The sequence below is a fragment of the Hemitrygon akajei genome, chromosome 25 (genome assembly GCF_048418815.1).
Source record: "Hemitrygon akajei chromosome 25, sHemAka1.3, whole genome shotgun sequence".
In the NCBI taxonomy this organism is placed as follows: Eukaryota; Metazoa; Chordata; class Chondrichthyes; order Myliobatiformes; family Dasyatidae; genus Hemitrygon; species Hemitrygon akajei.
This window is the reverse complement of record NC_133148.1, coordinates 47,384,691-47,410,587: the sequence shown is the minus strand read 5'-3', so window position 1 is coordinate 47,410,587 and position 25,897 is coordinate 47,384,691. Positions and strand designations below refer to the sequence as shown.

The 25,897-nt window shown below is 44.7% G+C and overlaps 1 gene segment (V, D, J or C); it reads right to left on the bottom strand.

The window, feature by feature from the left end:
- Positions 1-933: 933 nt before the first annotated feature.
- Positions 934-24,945, bottom strand: LOC140716286 (immunoglobulin gamma-1 heavy chain-like). The segment is given in 9 exon segments: positions 934-1,616; positions 5,501-5,821; positions 7,594-7,911; positions 8,000-8,302; positions 10,039-10,344; positions 11,239-11,553; positions 20,486-20,575; positions 20,966-21,253; positions 24,933-24,945. Coding segments are annotated over 9 exon segments (2,340 nt in total).
- Positions 24,946-25,897: the final 952 nt, after the last annotated feature.

Sequence of the window (25,897 nt, the reverse complement as noted above, 5' to 3'; positions counted from 1 at the left end):
GCAGGGTCATCTATATTATAGCCCCATTAACATGGCCATAGCTTTCCTATTCCTCATTTCCACCCGTAAAGCCTCACAAGAGTTCTCCAGTCTCTCCTGACTGAACACTGCCGTGACATTTTCATTGATGTGTAATGCCACAACTCCCACTTCAATCCCTCCCACTCTGTTGGGTCTAAAACAACAAAACCCCAGAATATTGAGCTGCCAGTCCTGCCTCTCCTGCAACCGAGTCTCACTAATGGCTAAATATCATAATTCCATGTGTTGACCTCTGCCCTGAGCTCATCTGCCTTTCCAACAATACTTGCTTGAAATATAGGCAGCTCAGAACATTATTCAAACCACACTCATCTTTTTGATTCTTGACTTTCTCTAATGTCTCAACATCTGTCTCCACAACTACTCCACGATCTGTTCTGACACTCTAGTTCCCATCCCATGCAACTCTACTTTAACTGGCATCCACCCACCTCACTCCAAGCCCCACCTCCACCATGCAGCACAAGTAAACCTTCGCACTAGGATATTAGTTCCCCTCCAGTACAGATGCAAACTGTCTGCACTGACAGACAGATGTTTAACTGCGCCATTGCTACAGAACAGTTCCCACCAATGATACGGTTCATTTAGTCAGCATCACACAGGCACCAGATGAGGAGCAGCAATGTTAGTGGGGACAAGGAGCCCTCAAATAGTGATCCAACATCTTCGACACTGATATGACATTTTGTCAGTGGTTTCAACTCTCAACTCTTCATCAGATGGCTGTAGGTTCTAATTTCTCAGACTATTAGTTGACAGCTGATCATTGGGACACCCACTGCAGGAAGCGTTTAGACACCAGAGATACAAAGATATTATTTCTCCCTGAGTGTGCGCTGCATGTTGAAAGTTCCATATTTCCCGTCTCTGAAAATCACAATCAAAACATTTTCATGTCATATTTATTGAACATAGATCAGTACATTGACAGATACAAAGATTTAATACATTGTGCCGTCCCACACAGGGTTGAAATCCATTCAAACGTGGCAGAAGAAGGTCTGAGAATGTACACACAAACTCAGAGATTTGTGCTGAATCATGTTTGTCGTTTAGTTTAATTTCATTAATTATTTTAAAAGGTCCAGATTTTAAACATGTTTTAGTCAGCTAAATAATCCTCTCTGATAATTAATAATCATAAAGCTAACAAAACTAGGGTTTCATGGATTGAATCACACAGTGTTACACACAAGATTTAAAACTATCAGTCAGAACAAGTGAGACATTGACCAGGGTGGGTTTGCTGTGAGATTTATTGATGCTTCGGAACAGGTTGGTTGTGAACGACTCATGACCCACCACACAGGAGAAAGTGGTGCCGCTCTTCCACTCCTCAGGAGAAACCTTCAGCTGACTGGTCATTGTGTTCCAGCCTTTTCTGGGGTCCTTGGTCACCGGCTGGTTCACAAACCCTGTCTTCAGAAGGGTGTCATTGGCCATCCAGGCCACATAGATGTCTGCGGGAGAGAACTTGGTGACCAGGCACATCAAGGTCCCAGTCTGATCGGTGTCTACCTCATCCGATGAAGGTGGGAGGAGGTAGACGTGAGGACGAGTCACAACGTCAACTGGAACAGAGAGAATCTCAGTTAGAATGAATTTTCCAACAATTCCTTACTTACCTGACACATTCTGGTCTTGTAGCAACATGAACAATTTCTAAATCTGAGAGGCTTCACTTTATCTGAAATTGAAGGCTTTTCCCTTTATGCTGATCACTGGGATTTGTGGAATGGAAATCTTCAACCTCCTGCATTTTAGAGATTCCAGCGATGTTAGTCTATTCAGTTTAATCAATGGGAGTCGCTGAACACAGCAACTTGACAGAAAGTGGAACTCAGCCCCTGGACTTGCATCATCCTGTGCTGTTTGTTCCATCTCCCCTGGAGCAGGGGTGACAGTCTCAGCTGTGTACGTGTGAGAGGGAGTGAGAACCTGTGGAACTCTCTCCCACAGAAAGCACTTGAAGAAATATCATCTAATATATTCAAGAATGGGTTGAATATGCTTCTTTGGGTGAAAGATATCTGGAGAAAACAGGAGCAGAGATTGAATTTGGATGATCAAAAGAATGAGGTGGAGGATAACTGCATTGCTGAGGGATTGGAGGAGGGTCCAGGGATTCAGATTTCTAAATCATTGGGACCTTTTTTGGGACAGGTATGACCTGTACAAAAAGGACGGGTTGCTCTTGAATCTGAGGGGTACGTATAACCTGGCGGGGAGCTTTGCTACAGCTGTTGGGGAGAGTTTAAACTAGAATTGCTGGGGGGTGGGAACCAAACTGAAGAGACACAGAAAGAGGCGGTCTGCTCACAAATAGAGGAAGTTTGTAGACAGTGCGAGACGGAGGATAGGCAGGTGATAGAGAAGGGAAACACTCAGACCGATGGTTTGAGATATGTCTATTTTAATGCAAGAAACATATGAACAAAGAGGATGAGCTTAGAGCGTGGATCAGTACTTGAAGCTATGCATTACAGAGATTTGGATGGCTCAGGGGCAGGAATGGCTACTTTGAGTGCCAGGCTATAGATGTTTCAGAAAGGCCAGGGAGGGAGGCAAAAGAGGTGGGGGTATGGCACTGCTGATCACAGATGGTGTCATGGCTTCAAAAAAGGAGGAAGTTATGGAGAGATTGTCTACGGAGTCTCTGTGGGTGGAAGTTAGGAACAGAAATGGGTCAATAACACTACTGGGTGTTTTTTTTATAGACCATCCAATAGTAACAGGGACATCGAGGAGCAGATAGGGAGACAGATTCTGGAAAATTATAATAATAATATGGTTGCCATGGTGGGAGATTTTAATTTCCCAAATATTGATTGGCATCTTCCTAGAGCAAGGGGTTTAAATGGGGTCGAGTTTGTGAATTCAGGAAGGTTTGTTGACACAATATGTAGATAATCCTACAATTGGTGAGGCTGTACGATCTAGTATTGGGAAATTAACCTGGTCAAATATCAGATCTATCAGTGGGAGAGCATTTTCGAGATAGATCACCATTCTACCTCCATTACCATAGCAATGGAGAGGAATAGGAACAGACAAGTTTGGAAAGCGTTTAATTGGAATAAGGGGAAATATGAGGCTATGAGGCAGAACTTGGAAACATAAATAGGGAAAGGATGTTCTCAGGGAAACGTACAGCAGAAATGTGGCAGATGTTCAGTGGATACTTGTGTGCAGTTCTGCATAGGTACGTTCCAATGAGACAGGAAATGGATGGTAGGGTACAGGAACCATGGTATATAAAGGCTGTTGTAAATCTCATCAAGAAGAAAAGCTTACGAAAGGTTTAAAAAGCTAGGTCATGATAGAGATTTTGAGGATTAGAAGGCTAGCAGGAAGGAGTTTATGAATAAAATTAGGAGAGCCAGAAGAGGCCATAAGAAGGCCTTGGCAGACAGGATTAAGGAAAACCCCAAGGCATTCGACAAGTATGTGAAGAGCAAAAGGATAAAATGTGAGAGAATAGGACCAATCAAGTATGACAGGTGAAATGAGTGTTTGGAACCGAAGGAGATAGCAGAAGTACTTAATGAATACTTTGCTTCAGTACTGACTATGGAAAAGGATCTTGACAATTGTGGGGATGATTTACAGTGGACTGAAAAGCTTGAGCATATAGACATTAAGAAAGAGGATGTGCTGGCGCTTTTGAAAAGCATCAAATTGGATAAGTCACCGGGACCAGACGAGATGTACCCAAGGTTACTGTGAGAGTTGAGGGAGGGGACTGATGAGCCTCTGGTGATGATCTTTGCATCATCAGTGGGGACAGGGGAGGTTCCGGAGGATTGGAGGTTTGCAGATGTTGTTTACTTATTCAAGACAGGGTGTAGAGATAGCCCAGGAAATTATGGACCAGTGAGTCTTTTCTCAGTGGTTGGTAAGCTGATGGAAAAGATCCTGAGAGGCAGGATTTGTGAACATTTGGAAAGGCATAACATGATTAGAAATAGTCAACATGGCATTGTCAAAGACAGATCATGCTTTACGAGCCTGACTGAATTTTTTGAGGATGTGACAACACACATTGATGAGGGTAGATCAGTAGATGTAGAGGCTATGGATTTCAGCAAGACATTTGATAAGGTACCTCATGCAAGGCTTATTGAGAAAGAGTCATGGGATCTAAGGGAAATTGTTTTGTGGATCCAGAATTGACTTGCCCAGAGAAGGCAAAGAGTGGTTGTAGATTGGTCATGTTCTGCATGGAAGTCAGTGACTTGTGGTGTGCCTCAGGGATCTGTCCTGGGACCCTTACTCTTCGTGGTTTTATAAATGACTTGGATGAGGAAGTAGAGAGATGGGTTAGTAAATCTGCTGATGACACGAAGGTTGGGGGTGTTGTGGGTAGTGCAGAGAGTTGTCAGAGTTTACAGTGGGATATCGATTGGATGCAAAACTAGGCTGAAAAGTGGCAGATAGAGTTCAAACTTGGTAAGTGTGAGGTGGTTCGTTTTGGTAGGTTAAATATGATGACAGAATACATTATTAATGTTAAGACTCTTGGAAGTGTGGATTAGAGGGATCTTGGGGTCTGAGTCCATAGGACACTCAAAGCTGCTACTGTGGTTAAGAAGGCATATAGTGCATTGGCCTTCATCAATCATGTGTGGAGTTTAGAAGCAGAGAGGTAATGTTGCAGCTATATAGGACCCTAGTCAGACCTCACTTCTACTCAGTTCCGGTCACCTCACTGCAGGGAGGATGTGAAAACTACAGAAAGGGTGCAAAGCATTTACAAGGATGTTGCCTGGATTGGGGAGCATGCCTTATGAGAATAGGTTGAGTGAACTGGGCCTTTTCTCCTTGGAGCAACGGAGGATGAGAGGTATTCTGATAGAGGTATATAAGATGATGAGAGGTATTGATTATGTGGATTGTCAGAGTTTTTTTCCCAGGGCTGAAATCAAGTCAAGTTGCTTTTTTATTGTCATTTCAACCATAAACTGCTGGTACATTACACAGTAAAAATGAAACAACGTTCCTTCAGGACCATGGTGCTACATGAAACAACACAAAACTACACTTGACTATTTGAGGCTAAAACGATAGGGCACAGTTGGAAGTAGGTACAGAGTTTTTTTACGCAGAGGGCGGTGAGTGCATGGAATGAGCTGCTGGCGACGGAGGTGGAGGCTGAAACAATTTAAGAAACTCCTAGACAGTTGCATGTAACTTAGAAAAATAGAGGGCTATGGGGAACCCTAGGTAATTTCTATAGTAAAGACATGTTTAGCATAGCTTTGTGGGCCGAAGTACTTGTATTGTGCTGTAGGTCCGTTTCTATGATCAGCCAAAACCAGATTGAATGGTTGAGCAGATCGAGAGCCCCAGTGACCTGCTGCTGTTCTCATTTTCTATCGTCTATCACAGTGCTGGATGGTGATAAATCTGTCCAATTGCTGAGATCAGACTCACACTGAATTCTGTCCACACGTACCTGTGTTCTTCCTGATGGATTTCTTCACCGGTGTTGGCAAACTCTCGTCCTTTATCACACACGAGTACTCAGCCCCACTGTTCCACTCTGCAGCAGGGACTGTCAGTCTGCTGGTGATCATGTCTTCACCTCCATTGCTGTCTGGACCCAGAGTCCACACCCCATCTTCCCTCTTCCTTCCGTCCACCTGCCAGGTTACACTGAATCCCTGTAAATCACTGTGAACCACCTCACACAGAATGGTCGCTGTCCTCTTTGTCCAGATCTCTTCGAAGGAAGGTTTGCTTAAAGTGACTGAGGGGTGGGTAGCTGAACATTCATCTGGGAGAAACGTCACAATTATTATTTCACAATTCCCTAATGAACAAATTTCTCACTGACAAGACCAACATTTTCTGTTTATCTCTGGTCAATGATTTGCCAGTCCCATCTAGACAAGATGAGACCAATCTACATTGGTGAAGAAAGGAATTTCCCCTATTGAGCAGACAGGGTAAACACCCTGAGGGAATGTAAATGAACAAGATTGGCCCTTACATTGTTTTTGAGGTTTCATGGTCACTTAAACTGTGACCAGCCACTTATTAAAACGAATACAGAAAATAACCAGTATTTCAGAGTATGTCTGTGGAACAGGAAACAGAGCAAAGTTTCACGTGAAAATATTTCAGAAAATACACTTCATATTTCAAAATGTAAGAAGCAGAAACATTTACATTTTGTCACAAATGCTGAAAGGTATCTTTTTTCTGTATTTGGTGTAGCTAAAATTTGCTTCTGCTTTGTCAGAAAGTTGTGTGTTCAAGCCGCCCTCCAGAGGCTTCTACACATTGTCCAGGCTGACTATTCCCACACAGGAGCAGAGGGAGAGCTGCTCTGCTGGAAATTCAGTCACAACTAAGGCACTAATCGGAGTCTGAGATAGTATTGAAAGGCAGAGGAAGGGCGCATTTTGAAGACAAGTATCAGGGATTTTCAAAGTGCCTATCCAGTAAAATCAGAATCAGAATCAGAATCAGACTTTAATCACCAAGTACCTATGCACATACAAGGAATTTACTTCCGGCAGATATTGTCTCTCTGCTCATAACAATAATAATGATAAATATAAATGAAAATATAGATTATACATACAGGTAGTGCAATCCAAGTAATAGTTAGCCGACAGTTAACCGGCAGTTAACTGTTCAGCAAAGTGACCGCAGTAGGGAAAAAACTTCTCCAGTGGTCTGGATTCTCCTCAAATTATGGAAGTATTTTCTGAGATACAATTATTTATATGGTGAAACTTCTGGATTATATTGGTTGAGAGCAGAGAACAAACCGATAACTGGCCGGGTAAGATTGTAAAGACTAAGCCGTTGAGGCTGAGTCAATGGACAAACCGGTATTCAGCTCACTACTCTGTGAGGCTTCCCTCACCTCAGCACTGAACTGACTCTGCAGCTGCGGCCTGCAGCCATCGGCACTCACCTCAGCACTGAGCCTGGCTCCGTGGCCGTGGCCTGCAGCCATTGGTGCTGAACTGGTGATGTGGCTGTGGATTTACTTTAGGGGACTCTGTGGTTCAGGTTCTGTGGATTGTTTGTTTGAAGTTTGCTATTGTTTGCACAACTTGAACTTTAGAATTATAGAGCTACACTGCATGGAAACAGACCCTTTTGTCCAACGAGTCCATTCTGACCAAGATTTCCCCATCCACACTAGTCCCATTTGCTAGTGTTTGATCCATAACCTTATAAACCAGGGGTTCACAAACTGGGGTGCATAGACCCCTTGGTTAATGGTCAGGGTCAATGGCAAAAAAAACAGTTGGGAGCCCTTCCAATCCATGTACCTGTTCTTTCTTTTTCACACACTGGATGTTTGACTCTGAATTCTATTGTGTTTCTTTGTTTTGTGACTGCCTGCAAGAAGAGAATCTCAAGGTTGTATCTGATGCACATACTTTGACAATAAATGTACTTTGTTCATTGAACTTTATCAGTTCACTCACATAACTAAACCAGGGCTGGACCGTGATTTAGTGTTAACCCTGAATTCATAGCACAATGTAAACAATTTCAATAAGATGCTGAGTCCCAGGATCCTACCTGGGATGTTCTTCACTTGCATCTTGATACGGGTGTTGGAGGGGGGATGAATCACTGTACAGCTGAAGACTGATTCTGTCTCCCACTCCTGTAAACTCATGGTCAGGAAGTGTCTGGCACTGAAAGTCCACCCCTGCTCCAGAGCGGTCGGTGTAGCGCTGGTGTTGGAGGTGATCACGGTGCTGCCTTTCTCCCAGATGACATTTATTTGGTCCGGGAAGAATCCAGAGACCACACACTCCAGTGTGGCCATTTGCCTTTCTTTGGTCTCTTCCTGAGGTGGAGGCAGCAGTCTGACCTTGGGACTTTTTATCTCGACTGAAATAGACAAGAAAACAAAGGAAATGTCAAACATTTTGACTCAGGTAACTAATGCTGGCCATTTAATTGCTAGTCTCTGACCGACCTTTGGTACTATTGGTCCGTGCTGTCACTGGGGAAGATGAAGGAGATTCCTGAGCAGAGCACTCGTACTCCACCCCACTGAACCACTCCTCCACACTGATCTGGAGTTCGCTGAGCACTCTGTATCGGGACCCGTCCCTCTCCGCTTGATGGGTGTGAATTCCTTTAGTTTTCTCCTTCCCGCCCACGTGCCAAGAGATGTGGATATCTTCGGGATCTGTACAGATAACCGTGCACTTCACGGTAGCAGTCTTGTCGATCCACATCTCTTCAATGTCGGGATTTTGAATAAAGACTGACAATTCTGTGGATTAGAAATACAGAATTTTAGAATCTTAATGGAAACGTTTCTCTTGGTTGTGTTAAGACAGACAGATCATCAGTACATTAGGGTTATATTTACTGCAGAGTAGAAGAAACACACCAGGTTGAACATTGTGGTATACACTGCTGCAGGTTTTAACAGAGAAAATAAGATAAAAACAACATGCCATTTGAATTAAATCCTGTTCCAATGACTGTGACCAGTGAGGCCGAGCATTGTTTAGTTACTGTGTAACACAGTGACGGAAAGATGCATGCAGATTTCTCAGCAGAGACACACCTCAGTATATTCTTTGCTTGGAGACTCCGTGCATTGGTTAGTAACAATGAACACTGTGACTCAATGAGAATCCCTTTCTCCATCTGGGCTGAGCCTGGGATCCACTCAGTTTAATAACTTCACATCCTGATATTCCAGTCTTACTGTGACTGTGTCTCTACCCATCACGGCAATCTTCGCAATGTCAGGAAATGTTGCATTTGCCCAGCTCCAGTCACTCGTACAGCTCACTCCTTCTGTTGGTGGCTGTGTTTTTAGCTGTCTTGCTTGCAAACACGGAATCTCACTCAGTAACCCTCCATGGTTGATTCCAGTCACTCCTGTTTGAAATGAGCAGCGATAGCTGGAAAGTCTCCATCAGTTGCTGGACTGATGATGTGGAGACTCGAGCTCAAATTTCAAACTGGCAGTGGGAATTTAAATTTAGTAAATAAATGCATTCTGAACTAAAAACATGCATTACTGATGTGGACTGTGGAAGGATTTGCACTGTCATAAAACCCATCCAGTTCACCGTTGTTGTTCAGGGAAGGAAATCTGTCGTCCATATCTGCTCTGGCTGACATGTGACTCCAGACCTGCAGCAGTGCAGCTGAACCTTCATCACCATCGGAAATGGCCCCACAAGTCCCTCAGTTCTTGAGCAATCAGCGAGGGACATGAAATGCTGCCCTTGCCACAGCCCTCAATACTTCTGACTGGGTTCATGACAGTTTTTTGATGTAATTTCACTAGAAAGGTTGTAATAAATTTCAATCAAATATTCAAAACACGCCAATCACTTTATTTCGCACTTTCCCCTGTGGCATTGATACTAGTGTTGAGTCCCATCATGGAATAACACATTCATACTAGTCTGGTAGATGAACATTGGCACACACTTCGAACCATCTCCACCTGGAACTGGAAGATTCACAGAACTGAGCATTAGACTGGGAATGTTCCATATTTTCCCAATACCTCTCCTATGTTTTAGGAAACTATAGGGATGAGGTCACAGAAAGTACAGTAGGCTGCTTCACCTTTCCCCGCACTGTACAACATGAGGAAGTAAACCAAATTTCAGGAGTTTTGGGTCATTTAAAAAAAAACCCAGGGTTCGACATTCCAGTAAGTTCACAATCTATCGAGTAGCCACTAGAAACAAAAGCAGAGTTTGGAGACTTGGGAAAATAATGATTGGGACGTCTATTTTCCTCGATGCCCCATTCTCTTAACCCGTGACATAGTGGAAACTAAAACTGTGAGAGTAAAAGGGGGATGGTTTCCACCCTGATGTTGGGTTAAAAGTAGGGGCAAGTTCAGTGTCAGAAAACCAACCACCGAACATCTTTTCTCTCCCACTAATGTTGACGTTTAGGACATGAACTCAGCCTGAGCTCAGTACAAGGCTGAGTTGTAGACGGTAAATGGGTTTCCCCACAGATACCACTCACCACTTTGATATGTCACGTTGATGCTTTTCTGGAAATTGGAAGGTGTGTGGGTCACTTCACAAGTGTACTTGTCTCCACTGGTCCACTGGTCCATCGGCACCGTCAGGTAATTGATGGTTTCAAAGCTTGAGCAGTTTCTCATTGTTGAGGGGAGAGTGGTACCCATTTGAATGGATCCAGCTTTTGTCCAGGAAACCTGTATCTGGTTGGGATAAAATCCGGATATCAAACAGCCCAGGATAGCTTGTTGTTGACTGTGGACATCCTTCAAGGTTGGAACAAGGGAACTGATCTCTGGAGGCTGAGCTGTAAAACATTATTATAACTTTAATTAAGATCAACTCTATCACCCCAACATCAGGGGCAAAATTCCCCAACAGTAACCCTGTCCACAATGCTGCTGATTTACCTCTGACCATTGACATGGTGAATCCACAGTGAGACGTTCTGACTGGGAGGGCTGTCAGTATAACTGAGGTCTCCCAAACAGAGTGTGCCTCTATGCAGTGATGAAGGGGAAGGGTGGGTAAACGAGGTTGAGGTTCATCGAGTTGTTTGGTGGAGTGGGCACAGGCAGCAGGAATACAACACCTGTTTCTGTGGAAAAGATGAGGTTGAACTACTTTCACTGACAGGAGGCTCGGGAACAGACAGATACCAGGAAGTTTTCACAAATTCACCCAGTGTTCAACTCTGGGTGTGGGTGATGTAAGTAGATTATTTGGGAATTTTCCTGAGGGAATTGGATATGTATTTCAATGGGAAATACTTCCAAGGCCAAGTGGAAATATTAGGGGCAATGGGGCTGACTTCATCTCCCACATAATTCTGGCAGAGACAAGATGGGCCAAAGGGCATTCATCTGCCCTGGGTGATTCTATGAAACATGAAGTGAGGCAGGACCTGGATGAAGACTCAACAGTCTCGCTCTGCTGTGATTCAATCCACCCAATATTCAGTTTTCTTGACATTAAAACTGCTGAACTAATCACTCAGAGTGGTTCATTTCAGGCTGAAAATGCAACAACTTCGCCCTCTTCCAAATTCATACCAAGACTCAAGACTTTCCATTTCATTAGCAACACCACTGGGAAAGCAAATATACACAAGAATTCATGACCCCTGCACTAGTCAGCAAAGGTTTCTGCCCAACTCCTGAAGTCAGTGAAGTTTTGAATACAAATACTATCTTATACTAACTTCTGACTTGATGTCTCTGCACTTTAGCTTGTTTTATTTTGTCTGGCTTGTACCCTGCCTTGCAGGTGTAGACTTTGTTGCTGTTCCAATCTGCTGCAGGAACTCGGAGCAAGCTGCTCATCATGTACTTCATATTTTGCCCCAGGACTACAGGGCTCTGCTTGATCCCAGCTGTGATCTCTCCAGTGTCAGTGGACCATGTTGAAGTGATGCTAGTAGACTCAAAGTCCTTCACCAAGCAGAGGAGGCTGACATCTTGTTGAGTTTCTGTGCTGGTGGACGAGGTGATGTAGACTGATGGCAAGGATCTGACATCTGAAAAGTAAAGAAATTCATGCAGATTTTGCTGTAAATAAATGCATTGCAGTCAGATAAAGCTGAAGAGATGTTGTTGTGTTTAAAACACAAAATCCATGTCCGACTGCACTTACTGATTTAAACTGGAGTGTTTGTGAGGTGTAAGGACGTGGGATAGAACCCACTCCGCTGACCTGAGCTCACACTCCAGTGTAGCACCACACCAGTGATGTAATGATTGACTCTTCAGTTAAACCCAAAGCTAATCATTCTTCCCCATAACAACATTAGCTGTAGGTCAAAGGAGTTTTCATGAAACAAAGTATTGTATACTGAGGTATTTGAATAATCAAGCTGTTTTCGAGGTGCTGTTGAATGGAAGAGTTAAATGAGCATGCTGCAAATATTTGGGTTCTCACTCCGGCACTAAATGTGAGACTGACTTGTGGCTACCAATGTATTAAACTCTGCTTCCGAGATTTAATTCAACTCACCAAAGCAGCACGTGATGTCACACATCATGATAAACGCAAGCAACCCCACAGATTCGACATGAATTACTGACCCACCTGTCGGTAATGATGACGAGGGTGAGAAACAAAATGGGTGTGTGGAAAGACACTGGCCTGGATGACACCGGCAATAATGAGAGCGATTTGGAGATCCTGAGCCAATGCTTGAAATGCTGCTCGATGTTGATGTATTTCCCTCAGTGCACACCTGATGGGGGGTGTCCAGTGAGACGACACGAGGCTGTGGTAATTCCTCACCAATTATCATCAAAACCCCACTTGAAACAACTCGGTCTTTATCCACTTCCCTGGAGACGACTAATTGTTGATTTAATGAAGTAACTCACTGACTCCAATTACATTATTTCAGGTATTCCTGAGTGCTATATTTAACTAGCGGAATTAGTTAACATTTTTTAAAATGTTCTTAATGTTTGAATATTTTCCAATCTAGTTTGAAAGTTCAGTGTTCCAGTGGCTTTGACAGGAGAATAAGTGATGGGATGTGTTTTAACCAGTTGTCAGAATTATCTTCAGTGGAGTTGTGGACAGGGCTTGTTCTGACCCACCTGCTTTTCCCTGCTATTGACAGCTAAAGTTGCCAACAAGAGTGGGTTGAGGGGCCCCAGAAGCGGAAGGACAAACAAACACATGGATTTGGGGCAACAGGAGGACAGTCTGCCCCTCAACCACAATCTGCCATTTAATAAGGTAATGGCTGATCAGAAGGTGACATTGAAGGCACACAGAGTAACCTCTTGCTTATCAAGTATCTTCTATCACTGACATGAAACTATTCAGACACTCTGCTTCCACTGCTGTTTGATAAAGACTCACAACATTCAGTGAGAAAAGTGTTCAACTTGTCTCTGTTTTAATCACACCATCTCTTATTTAGAAATAATGATCCCCAGTTCTTGATTCTCCACACAAGAGGAAATATCCTCTCCACATCTAGTCTGTCAAGAACCTTATAATCTTAACTGTTTCAATGAAGAATTCTTCACACAGAGCTCCACAGAAATACTCAATTCACAAAAAACAAATTGGTGTTAGTGCAGTCAGGATTTTTGGGATGGGGTGGTTTATGTTCAGTCTTAACTTTAAATAGGAAGCTGATTTCTTTTAGCTAACTGGGTGTAAATGGACTCAGGAAAAGCAATTGGGTCATAAATCAATCTCAGTGTCTCTCCATGGTAGAACAGGTAGAAGAGGATCAATGCATCCTCCCATTGCCACGTGGCTCAGTGCCTTGCCAGTCTATGTTGTGATGTCAGTGTGAAGTCTCCACCCTTTCTTTGTAAGAATGTGTATATTTCCTCTTTAAGACTGTGTCCAGCTCACAGCGTTCCCGATGTTTTGGCCTTGGTGAAGCAATGTTTATTCTGCATTGTTGGGAAGTGAGTTTGTCTTGTCAACAATACATATCAAGGGTTTACTGGTTCTAATTAACAGTCAGGATGTAAACCCACCATCCCTGGAACCAGTCTAGTGAATCTTTCCTGCATTCACCCTATGGTTTGTTCACTCGTTCATGATGTGCCGTGTCATGTGTCTTTCAATGACCATGATTGGGAGATTTTCTACAGAAGTGGTTTGCCATTGACTTCTTCAGGGCAGTGTCTTTACAAGATGGGTGAGCCCAGCCATTATCAACACTCTTCAGAGATTGTCTGCCTGGCATCAGTGGTCACATAACCAGGACCTGTGATATTTACCACCTGCTCCCATGGCTTCATGTGACCCTGATCAGGGAGTGGGGTGGGGGGCTAAGCAGGTGCTACACCTTGCCCAAGTGTGACCTGCAGGCTAGCAGAGGGAAGGAGCGCCGTACACCTCCTTTGGTAGAGATATATTTCCACCCCGTCACCCCATACCCTATGGTAAGGAGTTCAAAACTATGCAATACCCCAGTGGCCATCTCACAAACTGCCCTCTGACCACAATAATACTTACTTCCTCTTGTGTTCGCACCCTCTTTAATAACATATCATTGGTGATCCTGATCAGTTGCTGCACCTACATCCTCACCTTTACTGCCTTCTGCACAAGCACATCTCAGTTCCCTTGAACATTACCACTACCAAGAGAGGAAAATGACGCTCAATTTCTCATTTGCAGAGCCCTGACAGTTTGGATTGGCAACACCATTTCCTCCACAATCTCCATCAGCACAGGTGCACCACAAGGCTGTGAGCTTCGCCCCTGCTCTTTTGCACATTGGTTGTTTGTCCGTCCTGTTGGGAGAGATCTTTCCTGTTCTGTCCTGTTTCTTGTATTTACTATGAATGCCCACAAGAAAATGAATCTCAGGGTTGTACGTGGTGACATATATGCGCTTTGATAGTAAATTTACATTGAACTTTGAACCCAGTCTCTCACCATTTAACAACTACTTTGCTTTTCGAAGATGTGCACCTGAACAGACTAACTGGCATTTTTCCAGATTATATTCCACATGTCAGTTTCTCAGCTCCTCATTCATCTTGTCCATATTTCTTTTGCATCCTCCCTGGGCCTATCCCAGCTCATATAATATCCTCAGTAGTCTTGCTAAAATAATGTATTATATGCTCATTCAACGTTGATGCAGCTTTGATTAGCTGTGGTCTAAATACCCTTCACTTTGATACCCCACTCGTCAAAGCTTGCCATCCAGAGAAGAATCCATTAAGACAGCTCTTTGATTTCTGTCCAGTGATCAACTCCCAATACATCTCAGTGCACACCTCCAAATCCGTAGGCCCTAATCCAGCTAATATCCCATACAAGACTTTATCGAAAGCCTTCTGGAAATCCAAATACAGCACATTCGCTCATTTCCCCTTCTCCACTCTACTTGTCATATCAACAAAGGGCTCCTGCAGATCAATCACCCATGGTTTTGTCTTCATCAATATAAGCTAACTCTGCTCTATTCTATCATTCTTTTCAAGGTGTTTTAGTACAGTCTTTATTGTAGAATCTAGCCACTGATGTTAGGCTAACAGACTGGTAGTTTCTGACATATTTTTCTCGCTAATTTCTGTGTAGTAGTGATGTTACATTTACTACTCTTCAATCCACTGGAAAAATCCCTGAACCTACAAACCTTGGAAATAATACCCAGAACATTCACAATCTCTGAAGCCATCTCTTGCAGAACTCTGGGATGTCCTTGTGATGTAGTAACCCTCACGCTCACCCACACCTATGTGCTAGTTTTAGACTAATCCATCAAACAGGTTTGACTGCAGTTGACAAGAGCACTGTGGTGTAACTGTGACACGGCTGATGGATGAGATTGGACAAGATCAAAGTTTGGATAAAAACAGTAGAAATGTCAAGAGCAAACACGAGGAAATCTGCAGATGCTGGAAATTCAAACAACACACACAAAATGCTGGTGGAACACAGCAGGCCAGGCAGCATCTATAGGGAGAAGCACTGTCGACGTTTCGGTCCGAGACCCTTCTTCAGGACTAACTGAAAGGAAAGATAGTAACAGATCTCTTAGTATCTTTCCTTACAGTTATTCCTGACGAAGGGTCTCGGCCCAAAACGTCGACAGTGCTTCTCCTTATAAATGCTGCCTGGCCTGCTGTGTTCCACCAGCATTTTGTGTGAGGAATGACAAGATGCAGTCAAGGCCAAAACAAACTGATGAAAGACTTCAAACTCATAAAGGGGTGCTTAGAAGGATGGAGATAAAGTACAGAAACCTTGTTTTCCAATACTAGACATAAAACAGATAAAGGTCAATAAGTATCAGTTCACACAATGGTCAAGATTTTTAAGAACCAATTTTTGACCAAAGTTGTACACTCAGTCAGCTTAGGTGATTCATGTTGACCAAAAGACGCACAGAGCAGAAAACTAGTTCCAATCTCATTCCTTTCAGACTGAGCCTGAAACAACCAGTGAAATGCTGATGTCAGACTCCCCACCGGGGACACAACTTCTGTGAAACAGGGGGACAAGCTGACCTGTGCTGTGGGTGAAGTGTCACAGGAGAGAAAGCACAGGGCACAGTGCCAACTGGACCATGTCCACACAGACCGGGCTGAATGGTGCTGGTTCTAACCTGTTGGGACTCTCCCCACACTGCTACACTGGGAAATGTGGGACCCTGCTGGGTTTCAGGAGGCTGGGGGCTTGTGGCAACGTGTATCAGGGCATCAGCATTAAATAGTCTCAAGCAGCACCCTGTGGACTCTGGGTCCAGAATACTCTGACGCTTGTGGCTTGGAAGTAGGTACAGAGGAGATGCCAGGGTAATTTTTTTTTTATGCAGAGAGTGGTGATTGTATGGAATGGGCTGCCGTCAATGGTGGTGGAGGCAAATACGATAGGTTCTTTTTAGAGACTCCTGGATAGGTACATGGAACTTAGAAAAATAGAGGGCTATGGCTAACCCGAGGTAATTTCTAAAGTAAGTACATGTTCATCACAGCATTGTGGGCTGAAGGGCTTGTATTGTGCTGTAGGTTTTCTATGTTTCTACACTTGGTAACTGCGGGGAGCCGATTGTCTTGTCTCAATGCTGTCATGTAATTTAACAGATTTGAAATGTCTGGGAAACATTAAAGTTGATGTAAATTCCTGTGGCAACAATTATTTTAGCATATTTTGCTTAAAATAATAAACCTGATATGCATTAAAATATTATAATCAGCCAGAAATAATTCCTGACTAAATCCTTTCCCAAGGCTCAGAATCCCCAGTCAGATGAATGGGGAATGTAATCCTTTGTCAGGTCCGGCCTGTGAGGGAAATGTGGAGGTGGATTTCCCAGTGTTACCCTGGGAATTCCAGTAGGACCCGGTGTCATGTGGTAGAGTGTGGTAACAGCTCAGGAGGCATCTGTCACTCAGTAAATCCCGGGGTTCAGTGGTCTGTGGAACTCTGGGACTGACTCCAGTGTAAGTGGCTGAGCACTGGTGATTCCCTTTGGAATTGCCAGCCACAGCCAGCACCATTTCACCCACACTGTCCTCAGCCTCCCAGGTACACAGCAGCTCAGGAGTTCCCAGTGGTGGGGAGCTTTAGGAATTGCAGGCTAAAAGTGAACATTCCCTTCCAATGTCACCCAGACTAGATTGATATGTTGTAGTTCAGTTTGTGGGAACAAGATGCAGGCAAGTTGGAGGTTTAGTCCCACATATGAAGTGACACACTGCAGAAGTACTTGCTGGGTTGGAAAAGGCTCTGGGAGTTCTAGGGTTACAGAAGTCAATGAAAAACACTTGTTTTCATCAAAATAAATTCAGTAACATAAAACTGGGAACAGCATAGTTGTCAGAAATCAGACTGACAGAGTCTGGTGAAGGGTCACTGATGTGAAACATTAACTCTGTTTCTCACCCCACAGATGTTCCCTGAGCTGCTCAGTGTTGGCAGTGCAGGAGGCACAATAATGTCAGTCGGTGAGATTTGCAGCTGAGGATCTTTTACATCCCGGGACCAGCAGGTGGTAAGTACAGTTCTGTCTGGATCAGTGTTCCTCTGGGTCTTTATAAAAACACCCATCAAACTGACAGCAGGGTGCTGGGTGAAGAGGGGAACTGGATCTGGGTGGGTCACAGGGTGCTGGGGTGAAGAGGGGAACTGGATCTGGGTGGGTCACAGGGTGTTGGGGTGAAGAGGGGAACTGGATCTGGGTGGGTCACGGTGCTGGGGTGAAGAGGGGAACTGGATCTGGGTGGGGCACAGGGTGCTGGGTGAAGAGGGGAGCTGGATCTGGTTAGGTCACAGGGTGCTGGGGTGAAGAGGGGAACTGGGTCTGGGTGGATCAACTCAGAAGAAATTTGCAATGAAATAACACTTGGGTATTTGTACAAAATGATCAATGGTCAATTAGTAGATCGGGAGAGACTCAGTCTGATTTTAGTCTGTGTTGTAGCAAGTGGATAGAACATCGGGTAGTATGAACAACCAATGGACAATTTTATTCATTCAGCTTTTGGGAGCTGACTATGCCGGTAAAGTCTGAATGAATTACACATCTGAGCTGCCATTCAGAGGCATTTGGAGACAAACACATTGATGGGTCAGGAGTCATAAATAGGCTCGAAGGGTAAGGATGAGAGATCTCCTTCCCTGAGGGACTTCAGTAAAACTGAAGGGTCATCATTACTAATGACTGGATTTAAAAACAATACCAAACAATTACTAAGATGATGGAAATCTGACCACAGATCCAAATCTGTTGGAAATTATTATGAACTGAGTTTAAATTTGTCAGTTTTGTTGTGGTGGTAACCATGGACTGTTCATCCATCCCTCTGCACTACTCATCTGCTTTGATGTACTGCCCTGTTTCCCTTCACTCCGAATCCAACCTTGTGCCTGTCCATTGGATCACTGTGTCCACGGTGTCCTGGACAATATTTCCCTTCAATAACATCACCAGAACAGACTGTCTGATCGTTCTCACCTTGCAGTTTGTGGATTCTGCTGTGTGCAGAGTGGCTCCACATTCCCGACTCTACAACAGGGCTGTACTTTGAAACTACTTCATTGCCTGTGAAGAGCTCGGGGACACCATGAAAGGTGTCTGTAAATGTCAGCACTTTATCTCACAACCACTTTTACTGAATCACCAGCAACACTGGTTGATGTAGGAAAGCACTTGTTAAGTAAACCCAGTCGAGGGATGGAGGAGGGCAAGAAATTAGAGCAGTTGCTCCGTCTGTGAACTGAGAATAAGCAGTTCATTTGAACAGTAAAGTTCAACTCGTGTCCCGTGAGTGTGTGATGGGACAGGTTGGGGGAAGCTTCACTCTGTGTCTAACCTCTGCTGCCTCCGCCCTGGGAGGGATGGGACAGTGCAGAAGGATCTTTGTATCTAATGCATGGCTGCCAGGAATAGGTTGAGTGAACTCGGCCTTTTCTCCCTGGAATGACGTTGGATGAGAGGTGACTTGACAGAAGTGGATAAGATGAGAGGCATTGATCATGTGGATAGGAGGAGGCTTTTTCCTTGGGCTGATATGGCTAACATGAGACGGCACAGTTTTAAGGTGGTTGGAAGTTGGTACAGAGGAGATGTCAGGGGTAGACTCGTTACGCAGACTGTGGTGAGTGCGTGGAATGGGCTGCCAGCAACGGTGGTGGAGGCAGATACGATATGGTCTTTTAAGAGGCTCCTGGATAGGTACATGGAGCTTAGAAAAATTGAGGGCTATGGGTAACACAATGTAATTTCTAAAGTACGTACATGTTCGGCACAGCATTGTGGGCCGAATGGCCTGTATTGTGCCGTAGGTTTTTCTAGGACAGGGGAGCTGTAATCTGCATTTAATTCATGCTCTGTGTACTCTGGGTGCTTGTTGGAATCCCTTTGAGGAAGAATTTCCCAGATTTACAAGATAAATACTGATTCCATTGAATGACAGAGCAGAGAGTGAGGCCATTCGTCCGATAGTGTCTGTGCTTCCCTTTAGCTGAGCAAACCCAATAAACCCATTGGTCTCTCTGCTCTTCCCTGTATCCCTACAAAAGGCAGATCTCCTCCTGTTCCCTCTCTACACTCACTGTTGGCCACCACCATCATTCAGGCAGTGTGTTCCAGATCACAAACGCTCATCAACAAACCTTCACTTAAATGCTCCCCTATTACACATTATTGACTTGAACGCTTCCCTCCCCACCCCACATGCACCACTCCCCCTCCCCCACCCACCGATGCAAGGCTGCCCGGAATGTGTGAAGGAATTGTGATTTCAATTCCCTGCCTTACCTTTCCTGAACCACTTCCTCACTGCCTTCCCAACTCCCAAATTCTTCCCCACCGTTCCCACCTCCTCACCCGTCGGGGAATGAACCTAAAACCTTAATCCCATCAATTAATCCTGGGATATCGCCGATACTTTTGCTGTATCCCGGGACGGACCTCACGCCGGACATTACATGATGGGACTGACACCCACCTGTACCCTGGGGATATTGAGCCATCAACCAGATCATACATGTGTAACCATTCCCTCAGATTATGTCTCAATCCCATTACCTTCAACATGAAAGCAGCCGACAGTAAAACCCGATCCCAATAACTTGACACTGAACAGATCCATTGTTGTCACTGACAGGGAACGAGTTCAACTGCACTGAAACGCTCAGCCCCTGAACGTGGTTTCAGTTGGTGCTGAGGATCAGAAGCCAGACTTGAACCAAACACTGAGCTCACTCAGCACAACCGGCCGGTGTCAAGGCACAGTCTGGTGACAAGATCCGACCCCATTCCCCTGAGCCTGTTCCCGGTCTGTGGACAGTTCACTGGTGGGGTGGGGTATGTACCCTTGTACTGTTACTGGGCTCTAGAGAAACCCGCCGGTTCGGGGAGATTCATGCACTCGCTCTAAATATCTCGCTGATTTCACGTGAATCACCGAATTCGCTAAAACCGTAAATAAATAAAATTCTAGTGCGTGAAGATACAATTGAGAAGTTGGTCTTACCTGAAGTCACTGTCAGCGAGGTTCCTCCGCCCCAGCAAACACAACTGTCACAGTGCTCCGTCTCCCCATTCACCCAGTGCAGTAACTTCACTTGCCCGTCACATCCAATAATCTCAGCAAAATGTCAACATGATCCCTGTCCGGACCGGGAGCAGCCGCTTCTTAGATTTCCATTCCAAACTCCGTCCTTGTCTCTTCCTGGCGTGTGAGTGAAAGAGGCATTTTCACAGTTTTCTTGTCTGTGGACACCGGCTCTCGCCATCACCCGGAATCAGAGTCGAATCCTTTTTGAGCTTTTAATTGTCCGGAAATGGACGTTTGAGACCAGCAGTCTGAGATTCAGGGATTTGGGATTTGACTCTGGAAAACAGCAATGCGGAATCCGTGGAGACATACTGCGCTGCAGACGCTCCTTTGTCGGGACCAGTTTCTGTTCAGCTCCCCGTCACCGTGCTCCATCCCACCACTGATCTGCCACACAGTAATAGGTGGCCGTGTCGTCCAGTCTCAGGTTGTTAATTTGTAGATAAATAGTGCTGCTGTCTTTGGAAGCGGTGAACCGGTTCTGGACTCTGGACGCGTAATACTTGCTACCTTCACTCGATATACCCGCCACCCACTCCAGCCCTTTCCCGGGGACCTGTTCCACCCAGTGCATCCAGATGCTGCTGAGGTTGAGCCCACTGACTGCACAGGACAGTGTGTGGGACTGCCTGGACATAACCACCGCTGACTCGGGCTGTGTCAGCACGATGGCGGACCGCACGCCTGTCAATAGAAAAGAGCAGAAATTAATAAAATGTTCCACGGGCAGAGGTTCACAAAGCCTCCGAGAAACAGCCGGTCCCGGGTGGGCGACAAGCCGCGGGACACCCACCTGCCAGACAAGACAGGAGGAGACAGAGATAAGGAGCGACCCCCATCGCCCTGAACACTGAGCCGGACTTGGACACTGTTGAGATCGGCGGCTTCAGCTCAGGCCGGCTTTGTCCGGAGCCGCAGTGAGCGCTGTTTAAATAGGGACGTGGGCTGTGAGTGAGAGAGGGAGCCGCGGTTTGAACAGGCTCTCACACACTGAAACCAGAGGCGCAGCTTCCTGTCCCCGCCCACAGCAGCGATTTCAATTCCCCAAAAGATGTTTGTCTCTGCAACAGGCGGCAGGTCCGCGGCAGTGACCAGATCCGGATTAAAGATCTGTCACACTCTGATCGATTCATCAATTTCAGCGATGAACAGTTTGTGTAAACTGAAACACACAGAATCCCAGCGAGAGAGAATGAGAGACAACATCACTGGAGAGATATCTCCCTGAGAGACACCAGTCAGTGGACAGATATTCTGCTAAGAGACACAGACTGAGACTTTCTTTGCAAGAAAATATACGAAGCAACAAAAAGAGTTACCACACAATCTTCTGACTGCAGCCACACCACGAGAATCAATGTTAAACAGATTCCTGGTGAAATTGGGTGAAATTTACACTTGTAAGATATTTTCTCTCTCAGGGACCTGGCACCATGAATTTTACTGCCAAGCCCTCAGCAGTTCTCCCCACAAAATCTCTTTAACCTGTTTCAGCTTGTGAGAGGAACAGGATGTTTGATGCAGGGAACTCGGGAGCTGAAGCCACACAACAGGAGAAGTCATAGTTGCTAGTAACAGGACACAGTAAGTTGGCAGAGAGTGTAGCTGAATGGTGTGCTGAAAGGAAACTGGTGGGTGGGGGGGAGGGCATCCAAGGTGCAGATCAGCAGGGTGGGTAATTTTGATTACCCACCCTGGTGATGGGAGTACTGTGTGTTCCAAATCTTGCATCCTCAGTAAAGTATAAACCGTGTTGATTGAATTACTAATCAAACCAAAGCTCCCCTCTCTTGAGGTGATTTGCCATCATTCAGCAGCTTTCACATCTCCATGGCAAACAAGAACAGTTTCTGCATACATTGAAGTACCTTTTGAAGTGGAGTCTCTGTTGTCATGGAGAGAAGGTGGGGCACAAATTACACAGAGTAACCTCTTCGAAACAGCAATAAAGTATATAACAGATCAGACATTCTACGAAGTTGGTTGAAAGATCAATGTTGGGACAGACAGTGGAGATCTTTCCAAACCTTTCAGGTCCATCTGACACAGAACCCCACCATGGCACAAATCAAAACGGTGGATCATTTTTTTCCTCCAAGTGAACCACAAACTTGCTGTAGGGTTTGGAGGCTTGAGTGTTTCAATGACCCAGAGATCTATGTTGGCTTGAGTCAGGGCTTTGTGCTTTAGCTCTAGGTAGTGACACCCATGCCAAACAGGTCAAAGGGTAGAGATCAGACTAAGAATGGTCCACCATTCCTCCAGGTTCGGAGTTTCAGGTCAGGATTAGTGAAACTGACTAGTCAAAAAGAAAAAAAAATGTACAGTAATTGTAATGAAACACTCCCAACCATGCCAGCTTCCAGGATTTAGACACTTTACAGCCCCTTTAAGTTTCAGGATGATCTCACTTATTGACAATCATGTTTTGGGCACCAAGAATTGAGTATTTAGAGAACATCTGAACTGATGTTCGGTGCTCAATCGTAAGCCCTACTGGTGACATTGTCCAGCATTTGTTTTGTGCTCAGTTCCCAATCCAGTTTGATACCATGTCTCAATCCTTGCTTCGGATACTCCAGTAAATCATCCTCATCAAGGACTCTCTTCATAGTTATGGATGCAGCAATGAAGAATCCTTCTACATCTGAGTGTGATGATATTCCCTTGTCACCACCCAGAACTTGCATGGCTGACACTGACAGTGAAAACTTTGCCAAGACCAAAACCAAAAATGTTGTTTGGAATGTACAAACCACGTACAGCACTGGCAAGCTTGCACAACTACCCGCACTAATGTGTCGTTACAGCCAACATACACTGGCATCGGTGAAAGCAGATGGACAGGGTCTGGCAGATGAAAGGCAGCAAATGGTAAAACAGTTTTACATTCAGGAAGGGAAGATGGTCAGCATCATGATGGTGTAGCTGTCATTTTGAAGAAAGGCATTGAGAAGTGCCCGCTGGAGTGAAAACCAATCAACAGTCGGCTGGTGAGAGTCAGGCTGAGAGTGAAGCAAGTGAACATGACTGTGATCCAGTGCTATGCTCCAAATAACAAAAGTGACATTGAAGAAAAGGATATCTTCTACAAATGGCGGAGGTAGAGTTAACACCACACCATGACATAATCATCATCATGGGAAATCTAAATGGCAAAGTGGGAAATACAACTCACACTTCACTAGGGTCATAGGTACATAAGAATGTAGAATGATGAATAACAATGGTGAAAGACTGGTGGAATTCTGTGCCTTGAACAATCTGGACACAGGAGGGACCCTCTTTCCACACCATGAAATCCACAAACTGACACGGTTCTCACCCAATAGAAGTGAAAAAATCCAGACTGACCATTTGATGATCAATGGTACGTGGAGACGATCCTTACAGGGTGTAAAGGTGAAGAGAGACGCAGATACAGGAGGTGATCACAACCTTGCTGTAGCTGTGATGAAACTCATTGCTGAGAAGCACTGGGACCAGAGCACATGTACAAAGACATTTCAATGTTGAGAAGCTCAAAGACACCAGTATGAGATCTACCATCAACACTCAATTTAAGAACAGATTTCAGGCCTTTAATGAGGATGTGTCAGTAGACAGGATCAACATAATGTGGAAACAGATTGTGTTGGTGTTCATGGAGAGCAGCGAGGCTTGTCTATATTACAGAGCTGGAAAGAAAAACAAGGAATGGATATAGCAGGAAACATGGACAGCCTTAGAAGAAAGATGGGAAATTAGGAAGAAAATGTTCAATACAAAGTCAACATGAATTAAAGTGAAAATTCAATTGGCATTCACTGAAGCTAGCAAGAAAGTGAAGAGCTTCTAAGGATGGATAAGAAAGTCTACATGGAAAACCTTGCAGTGGCGGCCACAGCAGTGCCAGTCGACGTGATCAGGAAAATGTATACAAGATCTCAGAATTGGTATGCAGAAATTTCCAAGCCAGATCCTGGCAGAATACTCTCCATTGTACATCTATAGTAATACAAGAATTGTATTTCCAGTAATACAGGAATTGTTTATTGGTATAGGTCCCTGAATCAAAAAAGTATTTCTATGCCTTGAGCAGTGAGTTTATTCTTCTTAGTAAGCCAATTTCCTCTGGAAGTTTCCCTGTTCAGATTAAGTCAAGCCACATCTCCTACAGGAAGCTGAGAAGGAAATATCCCCTATATCACTGTCCAGTTTCATCCACCTGTCAAGAATGAAAATATGAAATGTGTTTCTGGTAAATCAACAGCTGCACACAGAGATTCTGTTCAAATTTATCCTGTGCACTGAATGTCAGAATTGTTCAGCCCTCCAGTCTATTCCACTTAAGCTGATATGTGTCTGAGCTCCATTTACTCACCTTGGCTCCACATATTTGAATAATTGAACTCGAACAAAATTATATTAGTATTGAATTTTCAACTGACACCTCCCACCCCTCCCCCAAATTCTTGACCACTTTCCAAGGAGACTTTCAGATTTCCAGTGACCTGTATATCCTGAAATAACAGATTCTTTGTGTTATTTTTCTGTGCCTTTCTGGAATGTTTTTAAACTCCCTAATTACAATGGCCTTCAGTTTTTCTCACTTCAAGGAACAAGAGACCAGACCTAATATTTTATCCCAGTCCCAGTAGCACTACACTGTGCCTCATCTACACACACCCTCTCCAAGGAAGAGACATCCTTCCTGAGGGTTGATACCAAGAATCCCAGCCAGTGCTCCAGATGTGGTCTAATTCGATCTGCAGTGCAATATCCACCCCTCTGTATCCCTGTTTTCCCCATTAACTGCAGCACATTGAAACCCTAACTTAAGTTCATCCTCAGGATTAATTAGAACCCAGACCTGCCAGGAGTCTCTCATCCAAAGTAAACCTTTCACATTCCCTCTCTGTCTGCTGGGATTGGTTATTGTCATGGTCCCATCTGGCTATCCCTCATTTCACTCCTACCTCCTTGAATGTGCCTTAAATCCTGTCATCTGATCCCCATTTGCTGCCAGATCAATTAGTTACAGCACACCTCGTTCACATTAGGGAATATAGGATAAGAACACTGGCGTCACAGTCATGGGTCGCCAGTTCGTTGGTTGATTCTTGTGTGTAAAACTCGTTTCCTGATCCCTTATGACTGTTAGTTCTAAGCTCCGCTCCGTTCCCTGGATATTCTACGTAAACCTTGTCTCCAAGTCAGGACTCCCTTCAGCCCCTCCTCCCCCCCCCCCCCCCCCCCCCCAAACCCGGATGCAGATCCAGGTTACCATGAATTACCACCAATAATCCCTGTCTCTATCTGCCTTGATGGACTCCGGTTCCAAGGGAA